The sequence below is a fragment of the Tiliqua scincoides genome, chromosome 1 (genome assembly GCF_035046505.1).
Source record: "Tiliqua scincoides isolate rTilSci1 chromosome 1, rTilSci1.hap2, whole genome shotgun sequence".
NCBI lineage: Eukaryota > Metazoa > Chordata > Lepidosauria > Squamata > Scincidae > Tiliqua > Tiliqua scincoides.
Genome location: NC_089821.1, coordinates 154,028,709 through 154,048,836, shown reverse-complemented (window position 1 = coordinate 154,048,836; position 20,128 = coordinate 154,028,709). Strand labels below are relative to the sequence as shown.

At 44.4% G+C, this 20,128-nt stretch overlaps 1 protein-coding gene across 1 annotated transcript in view; it reads left to right on the top strand.

Annotated features, from left to right (window-relative positions):
• The window catches only part of LOC136662722 (general transcription factor II-I repeat domain-containing protein 2B-like), a 31,971-nt gene extending 21,430 nt beyond the window's left edge, over nucleotides 1–10,541 (top strand). The window contains exon 3 of the mRNA XM_066639841.1: nucleotides 8,935–10,541. Coding sequence (XP_066495938.1) covers nucleotides 9,518–10,450 — 933 coding nt within the window. The 5' untranslated portion in view covers nucleotides 8,935–9,517 and the 3' untranslated portion in view covers nucleotides 10,451–10,541. The remainder of the gene's footprint in view (nucleotides 1–8,934) is intronic.
• The last annotated feature ends 9,587 nt before the right edge of the window (nucleotides 10,542–20,128 follow it).

The window sequence follows — 20,128 nt, the reverse complement described above, 5'->3', positions numbered from 1 at the left end:
GTGGCTTATGCAGGTGTAAGTTTCCCCTTGCCTCCATCTGAGCCACTTCTGGCCCCAATCTTGCACTGGATACAGTGCAGGCCTCCTGACTGCCCGGTTCAGCACCAGGTAGGATTTTGCTGCACAGCTGTGTTCTGCTTTTGTCAAATGCAGCCTAGTTGTAGTTAGGATTGGACTGTCAGTCTAACACAGTGTTTTTCAATCAGTGGTACAGTTACCAACAGTGGTACTTGAGGTGATGTCTGGTGGTACTTACTGGACACCTATCCCCCGGCAGCAAGACCAGGAACGTGATGCAACAAACAGCGGTAGGAGGCTCAGTTCAGTGGGCAGAGCTCCAGAGCATGCTTTTCCATGCTCGATAAAGCCTCTGGCCTCGCAACCCAGATATAACTGGTGATGATGTCGTTGCCAGTTGCTTCCAGTGTTACTTTGAATAGGTGGACTATGTGAAGTGGTACAGGGGAGGACAAATGTTGAGAAACACGGGTCTAACATATCGTATTGCATTTCATTTTTATTCCCCCTTCCCATTATTGTATTATTATCCCACAACAAGAGTTCTATATTCATTTCTCTTTTTTTAGATTTTTATACCACCCTTTCTCCTTGAGCAAAGGGTCCCTCCTTTTGTCCTCAAACCAATATTGTGCGGTAGGCTAGTCTCAAAAAAGGGTTGGCCAAAGACCTCCTATACCTCAGGAAGTATGCCAAATGCTGCCCCTCTTACCCAATGAAGTGCCAGCCTCTCACTCTCCCATGCTCTACCACAGCACTCTCTTCCCCCCCCCCACATTTCCTCTTTGCCTCTTCCACCCTAGGTCACCCATGAAGCTTCATGGCTGAGCAGGGAGTTAATCCTAGAATTTTCCAGGTCCAAGTGCAACACCAGAATCACTACACCATCCTGGCTCTCTCTGCTATACTGTTGCAACTTTACCCTCATCTCCCCAAGTGGGCAAGTGGGTGCTCCTTTTTTTAGCAGGGGGAGAGTAACTGGCCCTCCTCACCCGAGCAGTGTCTGTTCTAGTGGCTGTCTGCTGGTATTCTTTTGCATCTTTTTAGATTGTGAGCCCTTTTGGGACAGGGAGCCATTTAGTTATTTGATTTTTCTCTGTAAACCGCTTTGTGAACTTTTAGTTGAAAAGCGGTATATAAATACTGTTAATCATCATCATCATCTCCCTCTTTCTTGTATGTTAGTCCACTGAATTGTGCCATTAACCACTGCCCTCAGTTCTTGCACTCATAGTAGACATAGTGGAAATGTGTAGTAGATTTCCCCCATGTGAACGTTACACCTGAACTGAGACATGGGGATGAGATTGTAGGGAAGAAATTTTCTGCAAGTTATGAACAATCTCTGCTTCCAAGTTAGTCATGGGTTAGTTTTTGAGATAAATAATGACTGACTGATCTGCACAAGATGACAACAGAGAAAAATCCCTACAGTTAGCATTTCCAGCCCAACGTACATCAGTGAGTCTGTGCTTGTATACAGAAATCAGGCTCATATTGAAATCAGTGCCTTCGATCTGAACTATTGACAAAAATGCGTTTTGTCTGTAATATGTGGCATGTATTTCATGTCAAAGGGTTCAGAGGGTTTTCGTGTAGTCCTTTCCCAGTGGACCCTATTAGAGTCTGTAATATGATTGCCCTTGAGGAAAGTTAAGCCAGGAAGTTAGCCAAAACCCTATCAGACATTCCACAGTACCTGCTGAAACTACCACTTTCTCAAGCAACTAACTACCTGGAGAGCGAAGGCATGAAAACAATAACTTTCACCCTTTCCCCCTCAGATTCAGTCTTTAGAATTTGGTCTTTGCTTTCAGAAAAAACATTGTCATGGTACTCCATGAATATCGCATATGGGAAAACTTGGGACGAACAGTCATGCTAATTGAAGCACCCAGGAGAGTGTTGCGAAAACTTGAATGAATGGCACAGGCTTGTGGAACAGGTTGGTTTAGGTAACACGCTGTTCTTAGGAGGTTCATTCTTGCTTAATGATATCTGTTGAGATTGGGTCTAGGTGAGTTGAATGGAATGCGTTCAGGTACATGTTGCAGAGAAATCACGATAAGATGTGAGGGAAGCGTAGCGGAATTCTATTATAGTGGTTTTCTGAGAAAACCCACGTGGATAATGAAAGCACCTGGAGTTGCTTAGTGAAGATATTGGCATATTTTGGATGGATGATGCTTTCCAATGCCACCTTTCAGTGCTCGAAGGCCCCTCTGCACACATATAGCTTGTATTATTAGTGTTGCCGGCTTTCTTAAGGTTGCAAAGAAGGGAGTTGATTGTGTAACCAGGGAGCTTGAATGCTGCCCTCTTATGCTGCTAAACAAAATGGCTCTTGCCTCAGGTTTCTGTTTCTCACTTGGTGATTCTTGGAAAAGCTTCTCTCCTTATGTACCGTTCAGTTCCTGCCTTGAGTCATTGCCATTACCCTGTTGGAAACCAAACGCAAGTACAGTATTTCTTATTCAGCCTTTTAATATGCCTCTGTTCTAATAATTTATTTATCTCTGCAAGAAGGAATTGATACCATATTATATTTAACTTATTTATGAGCACTGTTTACCCTGATGGGAGTGTCTTTTCTGAGTTGGAACTGCGGCCACTGAAAGCACTGTTTCTTTTTTACCTCAGGTGAAGCATCACTGAGGTGAAGATGTAGCAGATGAAGCAATAGCCTTTATAAGTGCAGGTGGCTGGGCTATCAAACAGCAAGATGGATCATATTTATATTTAATTTATTAGTCTACAGTCCAACTTTCCTTTCTACATTATTTGTTAAAATGCGTGACAAATTCACCCCGTTTTGTTAGTGTGGCAAAAAGCGGCTTGACTGCTGTCAATAAAACCAGAAGTCCCATGCTCCCAATTTCATAAAAACTGCATGAGAAGCACTATAAGGAAGCAGATGATCCATTCCCCAACTGAGTGAGTGGGAAATGGATCGATGTGGCTCATGGCCACAGTGGGCTGAAGGGAGGTGACATCAGCAGACTTGAGACATATAAAATTATGCATGGGAAGGATAGAGTGGCTAGAGGGATGTCCTTTTCTCTCTCACACAACCAGGGGAATACCCACTAAACACACCTGGGGAATGCAAGAACCAGGGAGCACCACTAAAGTTGAGTGGCAGGAGAGTTAGAACCAACAAAACGAAATATTTCTATACCCAGCGTATATTTAATCTGTGGAACTCCTTGCTACAGGATGTGGTGATCATGTCTGGCCTAGATGCCTTTGAAAGGGGATTGGACAGATTGATGGAGGAACAGTTCATTACAGGTTACAAGCCATGGTGGGTATACACAACCTACTTACCTAGAAGTAAGCTGTTTCTGAATGCCAGATGCAAGGGAGTAGCACCAGGATCTTGCGTGCTCTCTGAGGCATTTGGTGGGCCATTGAGAGATACAGGAAGCTTGACTCGATGAGCCTTTGGCTTGGCCCAGCGGGGCTTATTTTCCTATGACTTGGGTCGAAGGGCACCTGCATCTGCTGCCTCCTTGCTCCCCAACATGTACTGCTGACACAAGCTCCATGTGCAATCCAATCTTGCGCTGGAACAGGCAGGCCAGGAGGCCTGAGCTGTATCCAGAGCAAGACTTGGGCCTGAAGCCAGAGGCAAGGGGAAACTCTTCCCCTTACCCCCGAGAAAGTCACCACAGTCCCAATGGGTCTCCTTGGACTTGCGCCACCTCTGGAGCTGGCATAAGTCTGAGGAGGGTGGTGCGGCTTGCAACCAGTCCGCACTGCTCAGGGAACAGGACTGGGATCCGGCATAACAACCGTGTCCCAGCCCTGCCTCCCATTCCCTACCCATGCCCGGGACCGCCCTCTGCTCACTCTCCCCCACCCAGGAACACCTTCCTCCTGCCTCCTCCCCACCCTCCCCAGACCCTTGCATCACCAAGCTTGGCCAATGCAATCCTCCCTGCCCAAGTTGGCACAGAGGCTGGATTCAGGCTCCACAGGCTGACACGTGTCCCTGTGCCAGCCCAGCTGACTCTCGAGGAGGCACAAACGTGCTTTACGGCACATTTGCTACCATAAACATGTCCCTTGTGCCGGCCCAAGGCATAGTCAGGATTGCACTCTTGAGTTGCATTATGGTTGGGCCAGTATGTGCCCTACTGCTTGGGTACAGATCACAGATGGTTTTTCCTTCTTAAAAAAACAGATGAATGTGATGAAAGTTTAGAAAGGATCATTTGTGGCTGATTCTGAAATAAATATTTAGAAGAATTTGTTCTCGTCAGCTTAAAAGCAAGACACTGTTGTTGTTTTTTAACCTAGACTCAAAAAAATTGAGCTTAGAAGAGGTTATGGAAAGAAGCAAAGAAAACAAAACACACAGTCTGTTCCCTGTTAGGGGCTGTCATTCATCTGTCATGGAACACAGCCACATATAGCTTCCTTATGAAGTCAGTGCTAATAGAGGTGAGGAGGTCAACAGAAGGTGGCTGTTTTGTCTTTTTCCTTTTATGGAAACAAAGCAGAGGCCTCATTTTCTCTTCCTTCCCCTGGCTAAAAAGAACACGGCAGGTGATGTCAAAGAGTGCAGTTTCTTTGCAACCCAGTTAACTGATTTGGATTCATCAATAACCCCTTTGTTACAGGGATGAAAGTGAAAGTACATACCCTTAAAGTTAATGAACATCACATTGAACATGGCAGGTCTTTTCAATTTAAATTGCCACAATTTTTGGTTTTGAAATTGACGGCTGGAACATTCCAAACATCTAATGCCGTCAACCAGTGGATCCTAAACGCTTTAGCACTAGGACCCACATTTTAAAATGACACTTTATAGGGCTCCACCTAACTTCACAAGATTAAAAAAAAAAAAAGTTTTACTTTACCAGCTGCTCAAATATCTGTTTTTATCCTTTTTACTACTGTGGGGGCAGGCAACTGCCTTCTGCAGCTCTTGTTGAGCTCTACATTTATTGGATCGGGACCAATCTGGTGGACATATGTTCCCCTTTGCTTGGCCACTGAGCCAAGGTGCATCTGTCTACTCATGTATAAATGCGCACATGTGACTCAGTTTCGCATTCCAGAAGGCTTGATACATTTTCATTGTCAACTTGGAGGGAGGGAGACTTCCTTCTTGAGAGCTTGTTGGGGACTATGTTCATCAGATCTGTACCTTTCTAGTGGTGTTGCGTTCCCCTTGGCCTGCCCTTCGAATTGGACCAAGAAACAGTTGCCTACTTATGAGTAAACACAAATGTGCTGTTCCATTTCGGTTTCCATAGTGCTCAATACATTTTTGTCAGCGCTTGTCAGTTTCACAAATCGGGTCATGATCCACTGTATGTGAACCACTGCCATAAACTGTAGCAAATCTCTCCACCATCCAAGGGTTATTTGGTACTCTCACAGCCCATTTTGCTCCATTATATCTTGTATTGTTATGTAGTAGCTGCTGGTGTGAAATGGGATTTATGTGTGAAGCAAGATGAGTTAAGCTTTGCCTGTACCAATTTTCAGCTTTTTATCTGTAGTAGAAGGGCCACTTTGATACTCCATCAGTGAATGAGACAAGAGCTACATTCTAGATGTGGGTGAGATTCACATCCTTTTTCACTGACAACCTGTGAGCCTACCATTGTGAAGTATGAGAGATATACTGGTCATCCCTGTAGTAATTCAGAGCAGAAGGAAACACTGCCACTGAGGGTCAATTAGCACCAAAAAGTCATTTCTATCTGAAAAGGCTATGCATCTATTCCTAACCAGTCTCCTAACAAAACTGGTGCTTGATTAGATAATTGCCCACTTACACCTTTTGGCTCTGTCCTCTCACTTCTGTTTTGTGCACTCTCTCTTCACAGCATGTGCACTTGACATGTTTTGTTTTTATATGACCCAGGCATGCCAGATACTCGTCTGTTTTCAAAAATTAGACCAACCAAATACATGCAAATGGAAAATAGGCTAATTTCTTGTTGTCCTGAAAGAAATTAACAAAATTCACTAGTAGGCCTGAAAATCACTCCAACACTCTGGTCTTTATTAAGCCTTTGTTGGAATAATTTATAGTTATGCAGATTTTTTTTTACGCATTCCCTACGTCACCACCATTTGTTGGCTTCTGTGATTTCCTAATCATCCAGTTATGTTCCTTTTGTTGTTGTTTCTGAGAAAAATAATATAGTTAAATGTTTCACAGACACTGTCAGGGATTACATGGGGTCAGGTTTAAAGCAGCTCTGTAACCTTTTTAATGTTTCACATCAGCAGTCTGATTCCCTCTCTGTTCAAATAAAGCCTGTCCCTCCAAAACATTCCCCAAAGATTAGGCAAAGATTCATTGCCTAATGAATCTAAACTCCTCCTCCCCACACCAGCTTCTCATCCATGCACTGAGACCCCTGACCTCCATCTGCTTAGCTGACCCTGTACATGGAACAAGTAGCACTTCTGAGAATGCTACCTTTGGGGTCCTGGCTTTGAGCCTCCTCCCCAGCAGCCTAAATTTGGCCACAAGGACCTCCCAGCTACATTTCCCCACATCATTGGTGCCAACATGCACCTCAACCACCACGTTCTCCCCAGCACTCTCTACCAGCCTATCTAGATGAGATGTGATGTCTGCGATTTTCACACCTTGCAGGCAAGTCACCATGCGGTCCTCACATCCACCACAGACCTCCCTCTCCGTGTTCCTGACTCTAGAATCACCCAATACAAGAAGCCTCTGACCCTCCTTCCCTGAGGAGTATCCTTAGTGCAACTGGATAAGGGCCATTACCTGAAGGAAGGGTCCCCCTTTGGAATTGTTTCCCTCCTTCCCAAAATGACATCCTCCAGCCCTGAGACTTCCTACCCTGGCAACTGAGGAGTTCCCTGCCTAAGGGTGGGACAACACCTGCACATCCCCAGAAGGTTCACCGTGGTCTCTTTCCACATGTCTTCTTCTCCAGGTTCGCAACCGAGGCTTCAAGAAAGGAAACCCATTTCCTGATAGCCTGGAGCTCCTTGAACTGAGAACATACCCATAACTAGTGACTGTCTGCTGGTGTTCTTTTGCATCTTTTTAGATTGTGAGCCCTTTTGGGACAGGAAGCCATTCGTTGTTGTTTCATTTTCTCTGTAAACCATTTTGTGAACTTTCCATTGAAAAGCGGTATATAAATACTGTTGTTAATAATAATAATAATAATAATAATAATAATAATAATAATAATAATAATAATAATTTATTAAATTTTTATATTAAAATGATATAATAATTACTAAATAATAATAATAATAATAATAATAATAATAAGTTATTATTATAACTTATGCTCTAGAGACATATAGTTATACATATGACACTCATTGTATAACACAGCATAGCCCCCACCCTACTGCTGGCTGTCTGACTGCATTTTATTTTGGTAGTTTGCTGTTCCTCTTCTCAAGGGAAGTTAAGGGCAGTGATTGGGGCCTGGCTACCTCGCTCTGCTACTAAACTCGCACAGATGCTTAACTCACTGTGTCTTACCTTGAGACTTAGTCCCAATGAGGCACTTTGTCCCAGGAGGCCACTCACTGCTAGAAAACCTAGTTTGTGCAGAGAGAGAGAGAGAGAGAGAGAGAGAGAGAGAGAATTCTTGAGTAAAACCTGGGTTGGAACGGCTCCATATTCTGGTCTGTTGGAATGGGTAGAAAAAAACATGGAACTCTAAACACTGCAGCTGTCAGTAAGGATCACATGGCTGAAAAAAAGCAACAGATCAAATCAGCAAGTGTAGCCCCTTATGATGTACAGCGTATCTTTCCACAGTGTCTGACCTTGGAAGAGCTAGCAGTCTGTATCAGGAGTTTGGAGGGAATTAAACATATGAACTGTCAGCTCAATCCTTTGCATCTCTACTTAGAAGTAATTCCCATTGAGTTCAATAGCATTTACTTCCAGGTAAGTGTGTATAGGATTGCATCCTTTGACACGATCCTACAAAAGTCAAGTCTGGAGAGATTGATCTCATCCCCTGGGACTACTTGAAGCCATCCAAATATTTTGATGTACATCTTCCCATCATATGGAAACATATTTGCTAAAAAGAAAAAGAGGACTTAATTGTCAAGAGTTTATCATCAGATAAGGCAGGCATGTCCAACAGGTAGATTGCGATCTACCTGTAGATTGCGGAGGGGTCAGAGGTAGATCGCCAGCCCCACTTGGCTCCATCTCTCCAGCAGCTCACCCCATTGCTAGGAGAGAGCTTGTGCCAGAAGGTCATCTGCCGAGGGCTTGCCACCGCTGCTGATCCTTTGTCTATCTTTTTTCCCTGCCTGCGGGAATCTTACCTGCGGGTGTATTGGGGGCACTTGTTTTTGTGCCAATAGTTTGTGGGTACCCCAGGGGGCCGCCGCCCGCACCCCACGCTGAGATGCCACAGGCCCAGCATCATACCTGGTCTCCTGCCTCTCAGAATCACCCAATCCTGCCCCCACCCCAACACCCCTTAGAAGTGTGTTATATACCGGGCAATATCCCTTCGCCCGCGCTTTAACTGAATACACTTACTGTATTAGTTGTGTCGTGTGCTGGTTGTTGGTCGCTTTATAGTTTGCTTTCATTAAACGTCTTTGGGCAGACACAACGAAGTGACAAGAATTTGGTGATTTTGGCGGGCTTTTCCAATTTTGTTCTAACTTGCCTATGCCTTGCCTTCGAATTGGTTCAAACCACTGTGACTTTTGCTTGCCTCTGCACTTATATTTTGCCTAGCCTTTGCGTTGATTCTACACTGTGTGCAGAATTTATTAAATCACGTGTGGTGGTATTTGAACTTGTATGGCGGTATTTGTTTTTATCTGGTTTGCTGGACAGGTGTTTGAGTCTTTTTGATGATTGTTTGGTGGCATTTGATTATTGGTGCCAGTATGATGAATTCTTATTTTTACTTTTAGAACTGCATGTGTGGTTTTGGCATCTCCAGTCCTTGTATTGCACATCATCCAGAGGACTTCAGTTCCTGTTGATCTTTAATACTTTGGGACAGTGACAGTTTTGGACCAGATTCAGCCAGTGTTTATACTAACTTAGCAGATTTGGCCTTCTTACATTCAGTCACCCCAGTATAACAAAGATGAGTGTTCCAAAGAGGAGCAAAACCTATCACTTTCGTGATGAATGGGAAATGGACTACTTCTTCATCATGGTGAAAGACAAGTGTTGTTGTCTAATTTGTGATGCCCCAGTATCCTTGTCCAAAAAGGGTAATCTGGAACGTCATTATAAGGCTCTGCGTAGCAATAAGTTTGATGCTGATTTTCCACCCAAAAGTGAAATTCGTAAACTGAAGCTCCAAGAACTTAAATCGAAATTGGCTACTCAGCAGCAGTTGATGGCGAAGCAAGAGCAATGACAGGTGAGGTTAACGGTTTCATAGCCCTCTGCAGACAGCATGACAACTTCCCAGATTTCCTTTCTTACTACTGCATCATTCACCAGCAAGTTTTGGCAAGCAAGAGGCTCAATACCTAGACTGTCATGGACATCGCTTTCAAAATTGTAAATTCAGTTCGTGGAAGATCACTTCAAAGACGGCTTTTCAATCTTACTCTTGATGAAGGGGCAGCGGAAATAATTTTGCACACAGATGTAAGGTGGCTAAGTAGGCACAAATTTCTGCAAGGATTTCATGATTTGCTGAATGAAATAAATTTTTTGAAGGAGAGGGAAGATGACCAAGCAGAGTTGGAAGATGAGGAGTGGTTATGTGATCTGGCATTTCTTGCTGACTTTACAGGTGAACTAAGTGATATGAACCTTGAACTACAAGGTAAAAACAAATGCATTAGCAAGATGATGAGTACAGTTTCATCCCACAAGAGCAAATTTGAGCTAATGATGACTGACCTTGCAAACAATACTTTTGATCATTTTCCTAATATGCAGGACCATCTGGGACAATATCCAAATTTTGTTTTTCAGAATGAGAAGTATGTGGCAGAAATCTGTTCTGTTATCCAGGAATTCGAAAATAGATTCTGTGACTTCCAAAAAATTGGAACAGTTGTGGAGTACTTGTCATACCCATTCAAAGTAGATGTGGACATTAAAGAAACTGCAGCTGCTCTCAGTAAAAATTACTCATTGAACAAGCCATCTCTTGAAAACGAAATATTAACCCTTAAAAATGACATTTTTCTCAAGACCCATGCTGAGCAAGAATCGTTTTGGAAGCTAGTGCCTAGAGACAAATTTCTCAACTTGAGAAGATGCAGTGAAGCTGTACACTCCTGTTTTGGTTCAACTTATTTGTGTGAATCTGCGTTTTCCCATCTGAAAATGACAAAGAGTACACAATGTTCCAACATGACAGATGAACATCTCCAGGATTCCCTGAGACTGGCCCTCACGCAACATTCACCCAACTTCAAAAAGCTGGTGGATGAAATGCAGGCTCAGACGTCTCACTAATGAGCAAGAGCAAAATATTAAAGATTGTTCACGATCAGCCTGGATCAATACTCGACCTAAATTTAACACAAATTACTCAATAAAAGTTAAAGAAAGTTATTAAGACAGTTAAAGAAAATTATTATTCAATAAAACTTTAAGAAAAAATGTACTTTCCATTTCCCCTCGCAGTTCTTACTGGATCTTCGTCTCTCTGTTTTGTTTTTGCTTAGTTTGCTTAACAGCTGATCACATCCAAGTAAATGACAGAAGGTTCATTAAAAATGGGGGGGGGGAATCCTCCAACTTTATTGGGTTAAAATTTAATTTGAAACAAATTTGAAACTTAATTTTCATGGTGGTAGATCACCGGCATTTTTGGCCGGAAAAAGTAGATCACAACCTGTTCAAAGTTGGACATGCCTGAGATAAGGCATGATAAGCAAGACAGACTCTTCCAGAACATTTCACTTTGGTGAAATGGATTCCAATTTTTTTTTTCTTCTGAACTCTTGTAACTCAGAACCTGTAGAATTTATACAAAGAAAGTCAAAGAATGCTATCCCTACTGGTATTATCTGCCGTAAGTGTTTATGCACTAATATGATTATACATGGTAGCCTACCTTGAACATTCAAGGAACTGCATTCGTGACTCCTCCACTTGTTTTCTTCACTTTTCCCATAACCCCCATGTCATTAAAAGGGATGCTCTGCTATGCTGGCTGCCTCATACATGCAGACGCTCAAATCAGATTAAGCTACAGGCTGACCTGACAGGTAGTGCTGAAAGAATATAAAGAAGGCAAGAGGAATAAATTACTTTGCAGAAGAAGTCAGTGTTGATAAATCCAGACAAATCCTATTTTAAGACATAGGTTAATTTAGGAGGCAGTGTGAATGCCTGGAAAAGAGAGAGAGAGAGAGAGAGAGAGAGAGAGAGAGAGAGAATCTTAGATCTGGTTTATTTAGTTTCCTATTGCACCTACAGTCTACATTTTGAGAAAATTTAAAAAATCTAGCACTTAAAGGTTGTTTATTCCAATTTTCTTGACTGGGGCTAATCAATATTGCATTTAATTTAATTGAGACTCATTTGGAGTCAATATCTCTTCTGTCTTGTCCTTCTCCTATGACCCAATTCTTTTCAAACGCCTTGCTGATGTTGCATGGATGATGGAGTGATGTCCATCATATCCTAAGCCTGCCTGGCATTGCCATATCGACGGCACACCAATGCAACAAGGGCTGAGTGCCAAGCCTGCCCTGGCAGTGCAGATCTCCCCAGTAACACCCCCAGCATCCATGGAAACATCAACCCAGGTTGTTATCTGTGAAGCAGCATCCTGACAGCAGTGCTTCGTCACTGTGATGTCGGTACGTCAACTGTGGGACATCTGAGCATCATTAGTATGATGCCCAAGGAGCCAAACACTGCATTCAATCAGTTCCAACACTGGCAGCCAGAGAAATGCTGCCAGGGTGAACTGAGCAGGGACTAGGTGTAGGTGCAAGGCCAATGAACAGCCAATACTGAGGATACCCCACCCCACCCCCCTGCCATCCACTAGAAATGAAAAACTCAGTTGAATGAACCACCACCCCCCATCATGGAGAGATACCCCAATGATACTACACACAGGCTGACCCCTGTTTCAGCTGCTCCGGAATCCATGGTTACACTTATCTGCAAATCTGCGGATCTGGGGTGACCCTCTGCGCCCCACATGCTCATTTGAAGTACCTTCGTTTTACTGCAGTAGTGCTTGTAGCGCAAGTCCTTCTTACATAACTTTCTGCCTTAACTGAAGAACTGAACATGCAGGCAAATGGCACTTCCTGCTTCCTGGTAGTCTCTCTGTAGCATGCAGGCTTGTGCCTGCATATTTGGTTCTTCAGTTATGCAAGAATATTAAGCAAGAAGGACTTGTGCTGCAAGAACTACTACAGTATGGCTAAGGTACTTGTAATGGACACGGGGGGGGGGCTATGTATATAGTGTTCCCCCATTTCTTCATCCTTGGGGGAGGGGTCCAGAATGAAACACCTGTGGATGCTGGAGGCCACCTGTACTTGCACACACAACATGACACAGTGATGCCACAATGATAACAGTAGTATCAGCAACAAAGAGTCAAAAGCAGATAACAGCTTAGAGCCCCTGAACTAGACTCATTTGCTTCTCAGCCTGTGTCCATGTCCCTCTTACATTCCTTCCACAATAGACCTGAAACTCCTCCCTGTTTTGGTCTCTCTACTGGTGGAGTTGCTCTGATATCTGAATGACATCTGAGCAACATCAATATGGCATTTTTCTGCCACTGCATGGGTGTCTGTGGTGTCTCTCCCGGCAGGCTGTCTTCTATGCTGGTGGGGCTCATGCATGGAGATATGCTGGCATGTATTGAGGACAGGATTGGGACTCCAGCTTCCTTTTACTAAAATCTCTTTTACCATTAAGTACCATTACCAAATGCAGTGCAAACTTGTAAATGCAGCAGAACTGTTGAAATCGGATTCTCTGAATTTAGATGCTGGTCCTTCCTGAATTTGTAATCACCTTCATGAGGTATTAGTTTATTATCTATGAACAGGCGCATAAGAGGTACACTTTCCCAACCCATGTACACAAACACAAAGAAAAGCCAAACATTCTCCTCCCCTCTTTCCATGCCACTGTTGTATAGCCAGCAAATTGCTGCTGTTCTGGTGTGCTCTATTATAGAGGCAATGATTTCAAGCAGCAACCCTTGCCCAGAATGATATATAGAGGCTCACAGCTTCCCAGGACCTTAGTACTAAGCTACTCCCAGTAGAAACCGAGACTCAAGGCTTCAGCTCGAAGTTAGTCACATGGCTGCCATGAAAAGTCACCTGTATGACTCTAATGCATCTGATGAAGTTGGCCTAGCCTATGAACAGTCATGCCACAGTAAATATATTAGTCTTGATAACACAGCTCAAACACGTTGAGGAAGATCTAAGGAACCAGCGATTGACCATCAATGAGACTAGAAATATTGCCAACCATTGTGAAGAATAGAAACATGTTATGAATGACACATGGATCCCAGCAGCACCTACAGCAGTGTATTGGTTGAAAGGTCAACCTGCTCACCAAGTGCTAGCTAAGAACTGAAGAAGAAGAAGAAGAGTCTTGAATGTAGAGAAGGTCTCTTTAGTTGCAATCCTATGAAGAACTAGAAACCAAGGTTTAAAAAAATGGCACCAGGGAAAGAATTAAACAAACAGAGCCCTCTAGCATTGCTGTTCCTATCAACATTTCTTATGGTGCCTTTACAGCCAGAAAAAAAGTTAGAAGTTCGGATTTTGGAACTCCCAGGTTGCATCGGTGCTGACTCTGAAAAAAACACCATATTTGCAATCTAGAAGTCAGTTGACACAATATGGGCTCCCTGGATATATACTGGCCTTTCCTCACTTGACTGGCAACTTGTTGATAGTCAGCTTTTACATTTATATACAATGAGATGGTAGGGTGAGGGAGTCTGGGCTCTACCTCTTCAGATGGCATATAGAACACTGTGTGTTTGTTTATGTAAAAAAAACAAAAAAAACTCCCTGCATGTAGTAACTAGCACAACAGGGACAGAGGTTTAGCGTCATCCCTTCCCTGGTTTGCTAATTAACTACATGCAGAATTAGTTCTTTTTAATGTAAGGAAGCATTAAAAATATGACTATTTTAGACTGAAATCCATTATTCCACCACCTTATTCTGCATAATGCATGGAACAGCTGTCACTACAGATTTGTTTTCAAATCATTGTTTTCCCAGAAACGAGATGACAAATTTCCAAGCTCAAATATATTAGAAAACAACTCTGGTGAAGTAAAATAAAGGCCCAACCCTATCCTCGGGATACACTTGCACACTGCCACATATGCCAGCGCAAGAACCCCACCAGCATAGAAGTCCCCCCTGCCAACAGATGCACTGATGGATGCTGGCACATTAGAAAAATGATGTACTGGCATAACTTGGACAGGGCTTGCACAATAGTGCAACTCTGCTGGCAGAGAGGCGAAAATGGTGAAGAGATGGGGGCATGATATGGGAGGGATGTGGTAAGGGCAAGGAGTAGTTGACATAGGTCAGATCCTAACCCCTCTTCAGATGAATACACGCACCTAATATGGAAAAATACTGAGGCAATGACAGACCTGGTAGGAGGAACCCTACAGGGAACAATGGCAAAGGCAACAGCAGCAGAAAACTGCAACTCCTTTCACCTCTGTGCCCCACCCACTCCACCATGATGGAGCATGGCAAATAGACTACACTTAGCAGTCAATGGCATCACACTAATATCACTATAGAAACCCCTACCAAGGACACCAGAGCTTAGGTCATAAGGCATGTGGAATGGGGTCATGTCCCCATGTGGGCATTGCTGTGGGTGCCCTGCTGAACAGGGCTAGTGCCCACCGTCTGCATCCCCAGACATAATCTGAGAACCTCAATTTCTTCCTTTGCCTCTTTCCAATTGCCTCTGCATCTCCCCTTGCTCCCATCCTTCCCCTCATGAAGCATCACTGTGGCATAGAGGTGGCTACACTTGATGCAGGTGGCATGTGCCAGGGCATGGCACATGCCAGGATGTCACTACCATGTGTGACCTTCCTAGGGTCATTAACCTGCAGCATGTCTCCTATGTCTCTCTTACACAGTCTCCCCTGTGACCTGTTTGGGCCACATTGGCCTGTGTGGGCGAAGCAGTTTCTGGTGGGCAGCAGCATGTGTGGGTGGTGAACTGGCTGGCCTTTGAACGTTGGCAGTAGTGCATCTTTGCTGGTCCCCTTGGCAATCTGATCTGCTATCAACTTGGTCCTATGCTGGTCTCCTCAGGAGAGTCTGTTCCATTGCATTTCAGGAAGCTTGCTCCCAGGCAGTTGTGTCTGGAATCAAGGTCCATGGGGCCTCCTCAGGGGTGGTGCAGCTTGCCTGGCTTTGTCAGGCTAGGATTGTACAGTTGCTTCCATGGGGGTGGGGCTAGGTCATGGGTATGGGCTTGGCCAGCATCTTTGCTGTCTAGCAGGCAGGTCTTGGGAGGGCATCTGTGTGGCATTGCTCAGTCACTAGGCAACTACCATGCATGTGCAGCTCAATTGTGAGTACCATTACCATGGCCTGTAGTGGCATCTGGGCAGTATCATGGTTGCTGGAGCCACCAGTGGTGGTGTTGGGTTGGCTACACTGGTGGGACATGGCTTGGGTTCCTCCATCTCCCTTCCTCCCCTGTTTTTGCTGGCTGGGCATGATGGAGCTCATGTCAGCATCCATCCAAAATTGGTTCAGCATCTGAATAAGATTGGGGCTTAGATCTTTCTTACTTTTCTATGCTTGACATTCAAAAACATATAAACAGAGCAAGCGCATACTGAAATGATGTGGCAGATTATTAAGCGATATTATATGTGAATAGCAAAAGAATGTCAGTCAAACCTCCCCCCCCCCGCTATTAGATTTTTTATGACCACCCAATATCAGTGGAAAATGTGTTTTCCAAAGAGATGCCATTTATTTTTAACATACTCTACTTTTTATATAGGAAAATATAAAAAATATGGGAGGGGGACACACCAACATATCTTAATGTAAATCGAGCTCAGCAAATATAGCTGTAATAAACACACATTTATCCACCGCCAATCCAGTGACAAATACTCATTGCATTCAAATTATATCCACAAGCCTTTGTAAACATGAAAAGGCTGCCAACGTATAACTTCCAGTGACCTCACAGGCTTTCCCCATATGCATGAATAAATGAGAATGGTACGGAGCATAGTTTTATGTGCTGTTAATGGAGCCCATGGCTGTGGATTGGGGAGGGCAGGGTGGTTGTTGAGACCTGCATTTCTTTCAGATGCCTCAAATTTTCAGCACAACCTTTTTGAAGAAGAAGAGAAAAAATATTAACATTAAAGAGTCATTAATTTGCTGCAAAACTAATTGGATTTTATCTGCTATTATCATCTTCTGTCACTACAAGATGATTGCATGTTGAATTAATAGGAACTTGCAAATGCAATAAGAGAGCCAACAGAATGCGCATCCTGATACATCAGGGGGTTTCGGGTTGCTGTTTCTGAAGTGCAGTATTTTATTTATGTGCTTATTATTTTAAATATTTATATCTTTTTTTTTTAGGTTAAACACCTCACAGGATTGTGACAAGTATAATAAAACAATAAAAGCATGGAAGCAACAGAATAAAACAATAAAAATGGCTAGTCCAAAGTCCTGAACCCAGATGCTCAAAATTTAGTCCCATTTTTCATGGTTATAGAAATGTCTTAGCTCTTCTCCGGTTTATATAACTATATATAAAACACCTGTTGTTTTTTTAAGATGGAATCTTAAATCATCTTTAAAGATGGATGAAATCGCCTTCTGCGTACATCACTGTGTGACTTAGGGTCCAATCCTATCCCCCACCGTCCCATATAAAATGTGATGCTATGGAGGGGGCGACCAGATGGTCCAGGAGAAGTAAGTTAAAATCTTTTTTTACTTACCTCCCTATACGTTGCCTGGTCTTCAATAGGTCTCCTTGGATCTACTCCAGCTATTTAGCTGCTGTATGTCTGAGGAAACTCAGGAGGTGGGTCCAAGCTGGGAAGGGAGAATAAAACCTTGCATGCAGAGCTGCAGCTGAGGTCCTGCACTGCGGCCAACTCCCTGACCTGTTCTGCCCCTGATCTTCCCCTAAACCACCCCCAAACTACTCTCTTTGCCAGCCTATCTGCTACAGTAGAGGAAGTTATGCCTACATGTAGCCTCTGGCTGTTTGCACTGGCATGCCTGGTCCACAGAATGATAGAGTGACTTTTGCATTGTTGTTCCAGAACTTGCAATGGTGGCTCATAAGAACTGCCACTATAAGGCCCTGATAGGACTGGGCCATTAGTCAGCCACATCAACAGGATGGACAGCCCTTTATGTCAGCAGAACAGAATCTTAAAACGGCACAGCACTCCATCAGTGGCCTTTTTTGGATCACTACTACAAGATAGGGCAGCACTCCTTGGATGACAGCTCACCTCCAGCTGGACCCACCAGAGCAGGTAAGGCAGGGACAGGGAGAGGGCGAAGCAGGGTGGGGAGCAACAGGGGCAAAGAGGCTGTGGGAGATGGTGGATGCATGGTAATGGCACTTGCCAGATCCTATGCTCCCTTTTCGCAGCCTCCCCACCTCCTTTCTCTCTTTGAACTTGTCCTAGCTAAAGAGCAGGCACAGGTCCTAGGAGACCCATTGCAGAGTAGGAGGCTCATGGAGGGGTAAGGGGATTCAAATCCCCTTTCCCCTCCAAAGCTTCCCAATTCTCCCCCCCCCCTCCCCAGGATACAGTGTGTGCCTTTTTGGCAAGGGGACCTGCAGATAGAAGTGAAAGGTATAACATAAGCACCTCACCCATAGAGTTGTCAAGTTTGCTCTCTTTCTCCAGCATTTTTCTTCCCTCTCCCCCCCCCCCCTTAAGGAGACAGGCCTTGCTTAGTCTTGGGACTACCATTCTCCACTTTTATCACTGGTGTCTACCTCTTCACTATCTGCCTTGTCTCTGATTCCTCCCCCCCCCCCATTTTTCAAGGGTTGGCAGTCTTGTGACATCACCAGGTATCCCCTTAGACATTTCAGGGTTTGGGATGTATCTGACCTAGCAATCATAACTCCCCTCTCCCCAATGCATTGCGACTCTGACCCAAACTGGACCCTTCCATCACTGCTTTTCAGTTAAAATGCTGCAGTAGGCTAATGAAGAGCCCAATCCTACGCATGTCTACTCAGAAGTAAGTCCCATTAGAGTCAATGGGGCTTACTCCCAGGAAAAGTGTGCATAGGATTGAGCTGTAAGAGCCCAATCCTGGGCTCAGTGCGCCAGCTCACCGCCGGCGTGCACTGTGCAAATGTGCCGTAAGGCATGCTTGCGGGCCCTACTGCTAGGTGAGTGTTGGTGGTAGCCCAGTGCTGGCCAGCGCCGAGCTACTACCAGGCGGGCACCCAACCTCCCGCAGCGGTCACATGGAGAGGTAAGTTGGGGTGTGGGGGGAGGCGGGCAGAGGGTGAGGAGGAGGCATTCCAGGGAGGGGGAGGTGGGGAGGTGAGCAGAGGGTGAGGCATTCCAGGGAGGGGGCAGGCGAGGAGGAGGTGTGCCGGAGGAGGGAACAGGGACTGGTGGAGTGATGCTCCACCCGATCCAGAGCCACTGTGCTGGGCTTGCTGCCCTACACAGAGGCTCTTGATTCACTGCCAACTGTTTGGTTGGTGGTTAATCGGGTAGGGGCTATGAAAATCCCTTTCTCCTGAGGCGCCGCCAGTGAATGCCCAAAGTGCGCAGGATGCGAAGGCTGCCTGGCTCCAGGACTATCCAACTTTCTAGCACTGATGTTCAACCCCAAGGTAAGGGAACAAATGGTCCCTTATCTTGAGGAGGCCTCAGTGACAGCCTCCCCACCATGTTTCCCTTGTCGATCCTTTCCCAATTCTTCTCAATGATTATTCCCCTCCTATTACCAACCTGGTGGCGGAATTTTTAGCGGTAGTCTCTAAGGCCAAAGTTTGAAGTTAACATTTCCACAGCTGTTCTATTTATTACGTTATTTATTCTCTGTAAACTTTTAATAAGCCAATAAAGGTACTGAAGTGTGAAGTGCCTTGCCACCACAGAATGCAGTGCATGCCACACTGGCCCAGCTGCATCAGTGCTGGAAAGTTGGATAAGACCGAGCCCTTAGATTTCACTTTGTTTGGGGACCCAAATTCATTTGAGCCTGGTGTGATGCATTTGAAAGCTCAGCCAAAGATGCAGGCACCAACTGCATGGGATTGAGCTAATAACAATGTCTTCATCTCAATTCACCATTGGCAGCATGAAAACATGAATATCTCACCTCAGCAGGTTGGTGTGAGGATACTAGACATGTTATACAAGCCATTTGTCATCTTCTTACCATTGTAATAATAATGATACTATCTCCTTTACATGTCTTGTCTGTAGATGAGAAGGTATCTGGCTGCCTGAGGTGGCCGGAGTCTCTCTCTATGTCACCTTGCCTGTCCTCTCTCTCCATCGCTGTGCTGTCTGTTGCACAATGGGGTCTCTGATTCCTAGGAACCACAAGCTGCTTTTTGTAACAAATAATGTTAAATTGTAGTAATCACTTAGTGGCCTGAAGTGAGGAAAATCATGGTAAGGGCCTGCTTGGTACAGAAAGTCTGCTAGGGTGCTCATTATGGAAGCTGTCGTTTTCAGAGTTGAGTGTCTTAAGCTTGGCACTTAGAGAATTCATTTGATTTTTAAGGCTGCAGGAGAGTGCCTGCAGCTGGCAATGAAGCCCATGTCTGCCCAGTCCTTCAGATAATCAGGCCACTTTTCTTTTTAAGCTGAAAGCTGCAATCCTCACATGGTGACACCGGCATGAATCCTCTTCATTACAATCAGTCCTCCGCTGGCACAGCGCTTTGAGGATCCAATGGCAAATTTAAATGTAGGTTGCTTAAAAGCATTTCTGCCTATAATCAGCCAATCAAAACTAATAACACTAAAAGATGACTAGAAGTAGGAAATTGGCCAGGAATATATATATATAAGGATATATATATTTTTATAACGCACATCATAATAACGATCAATTCTCATACATATGCTAACTCCCTCCAGATGGTATGATATTT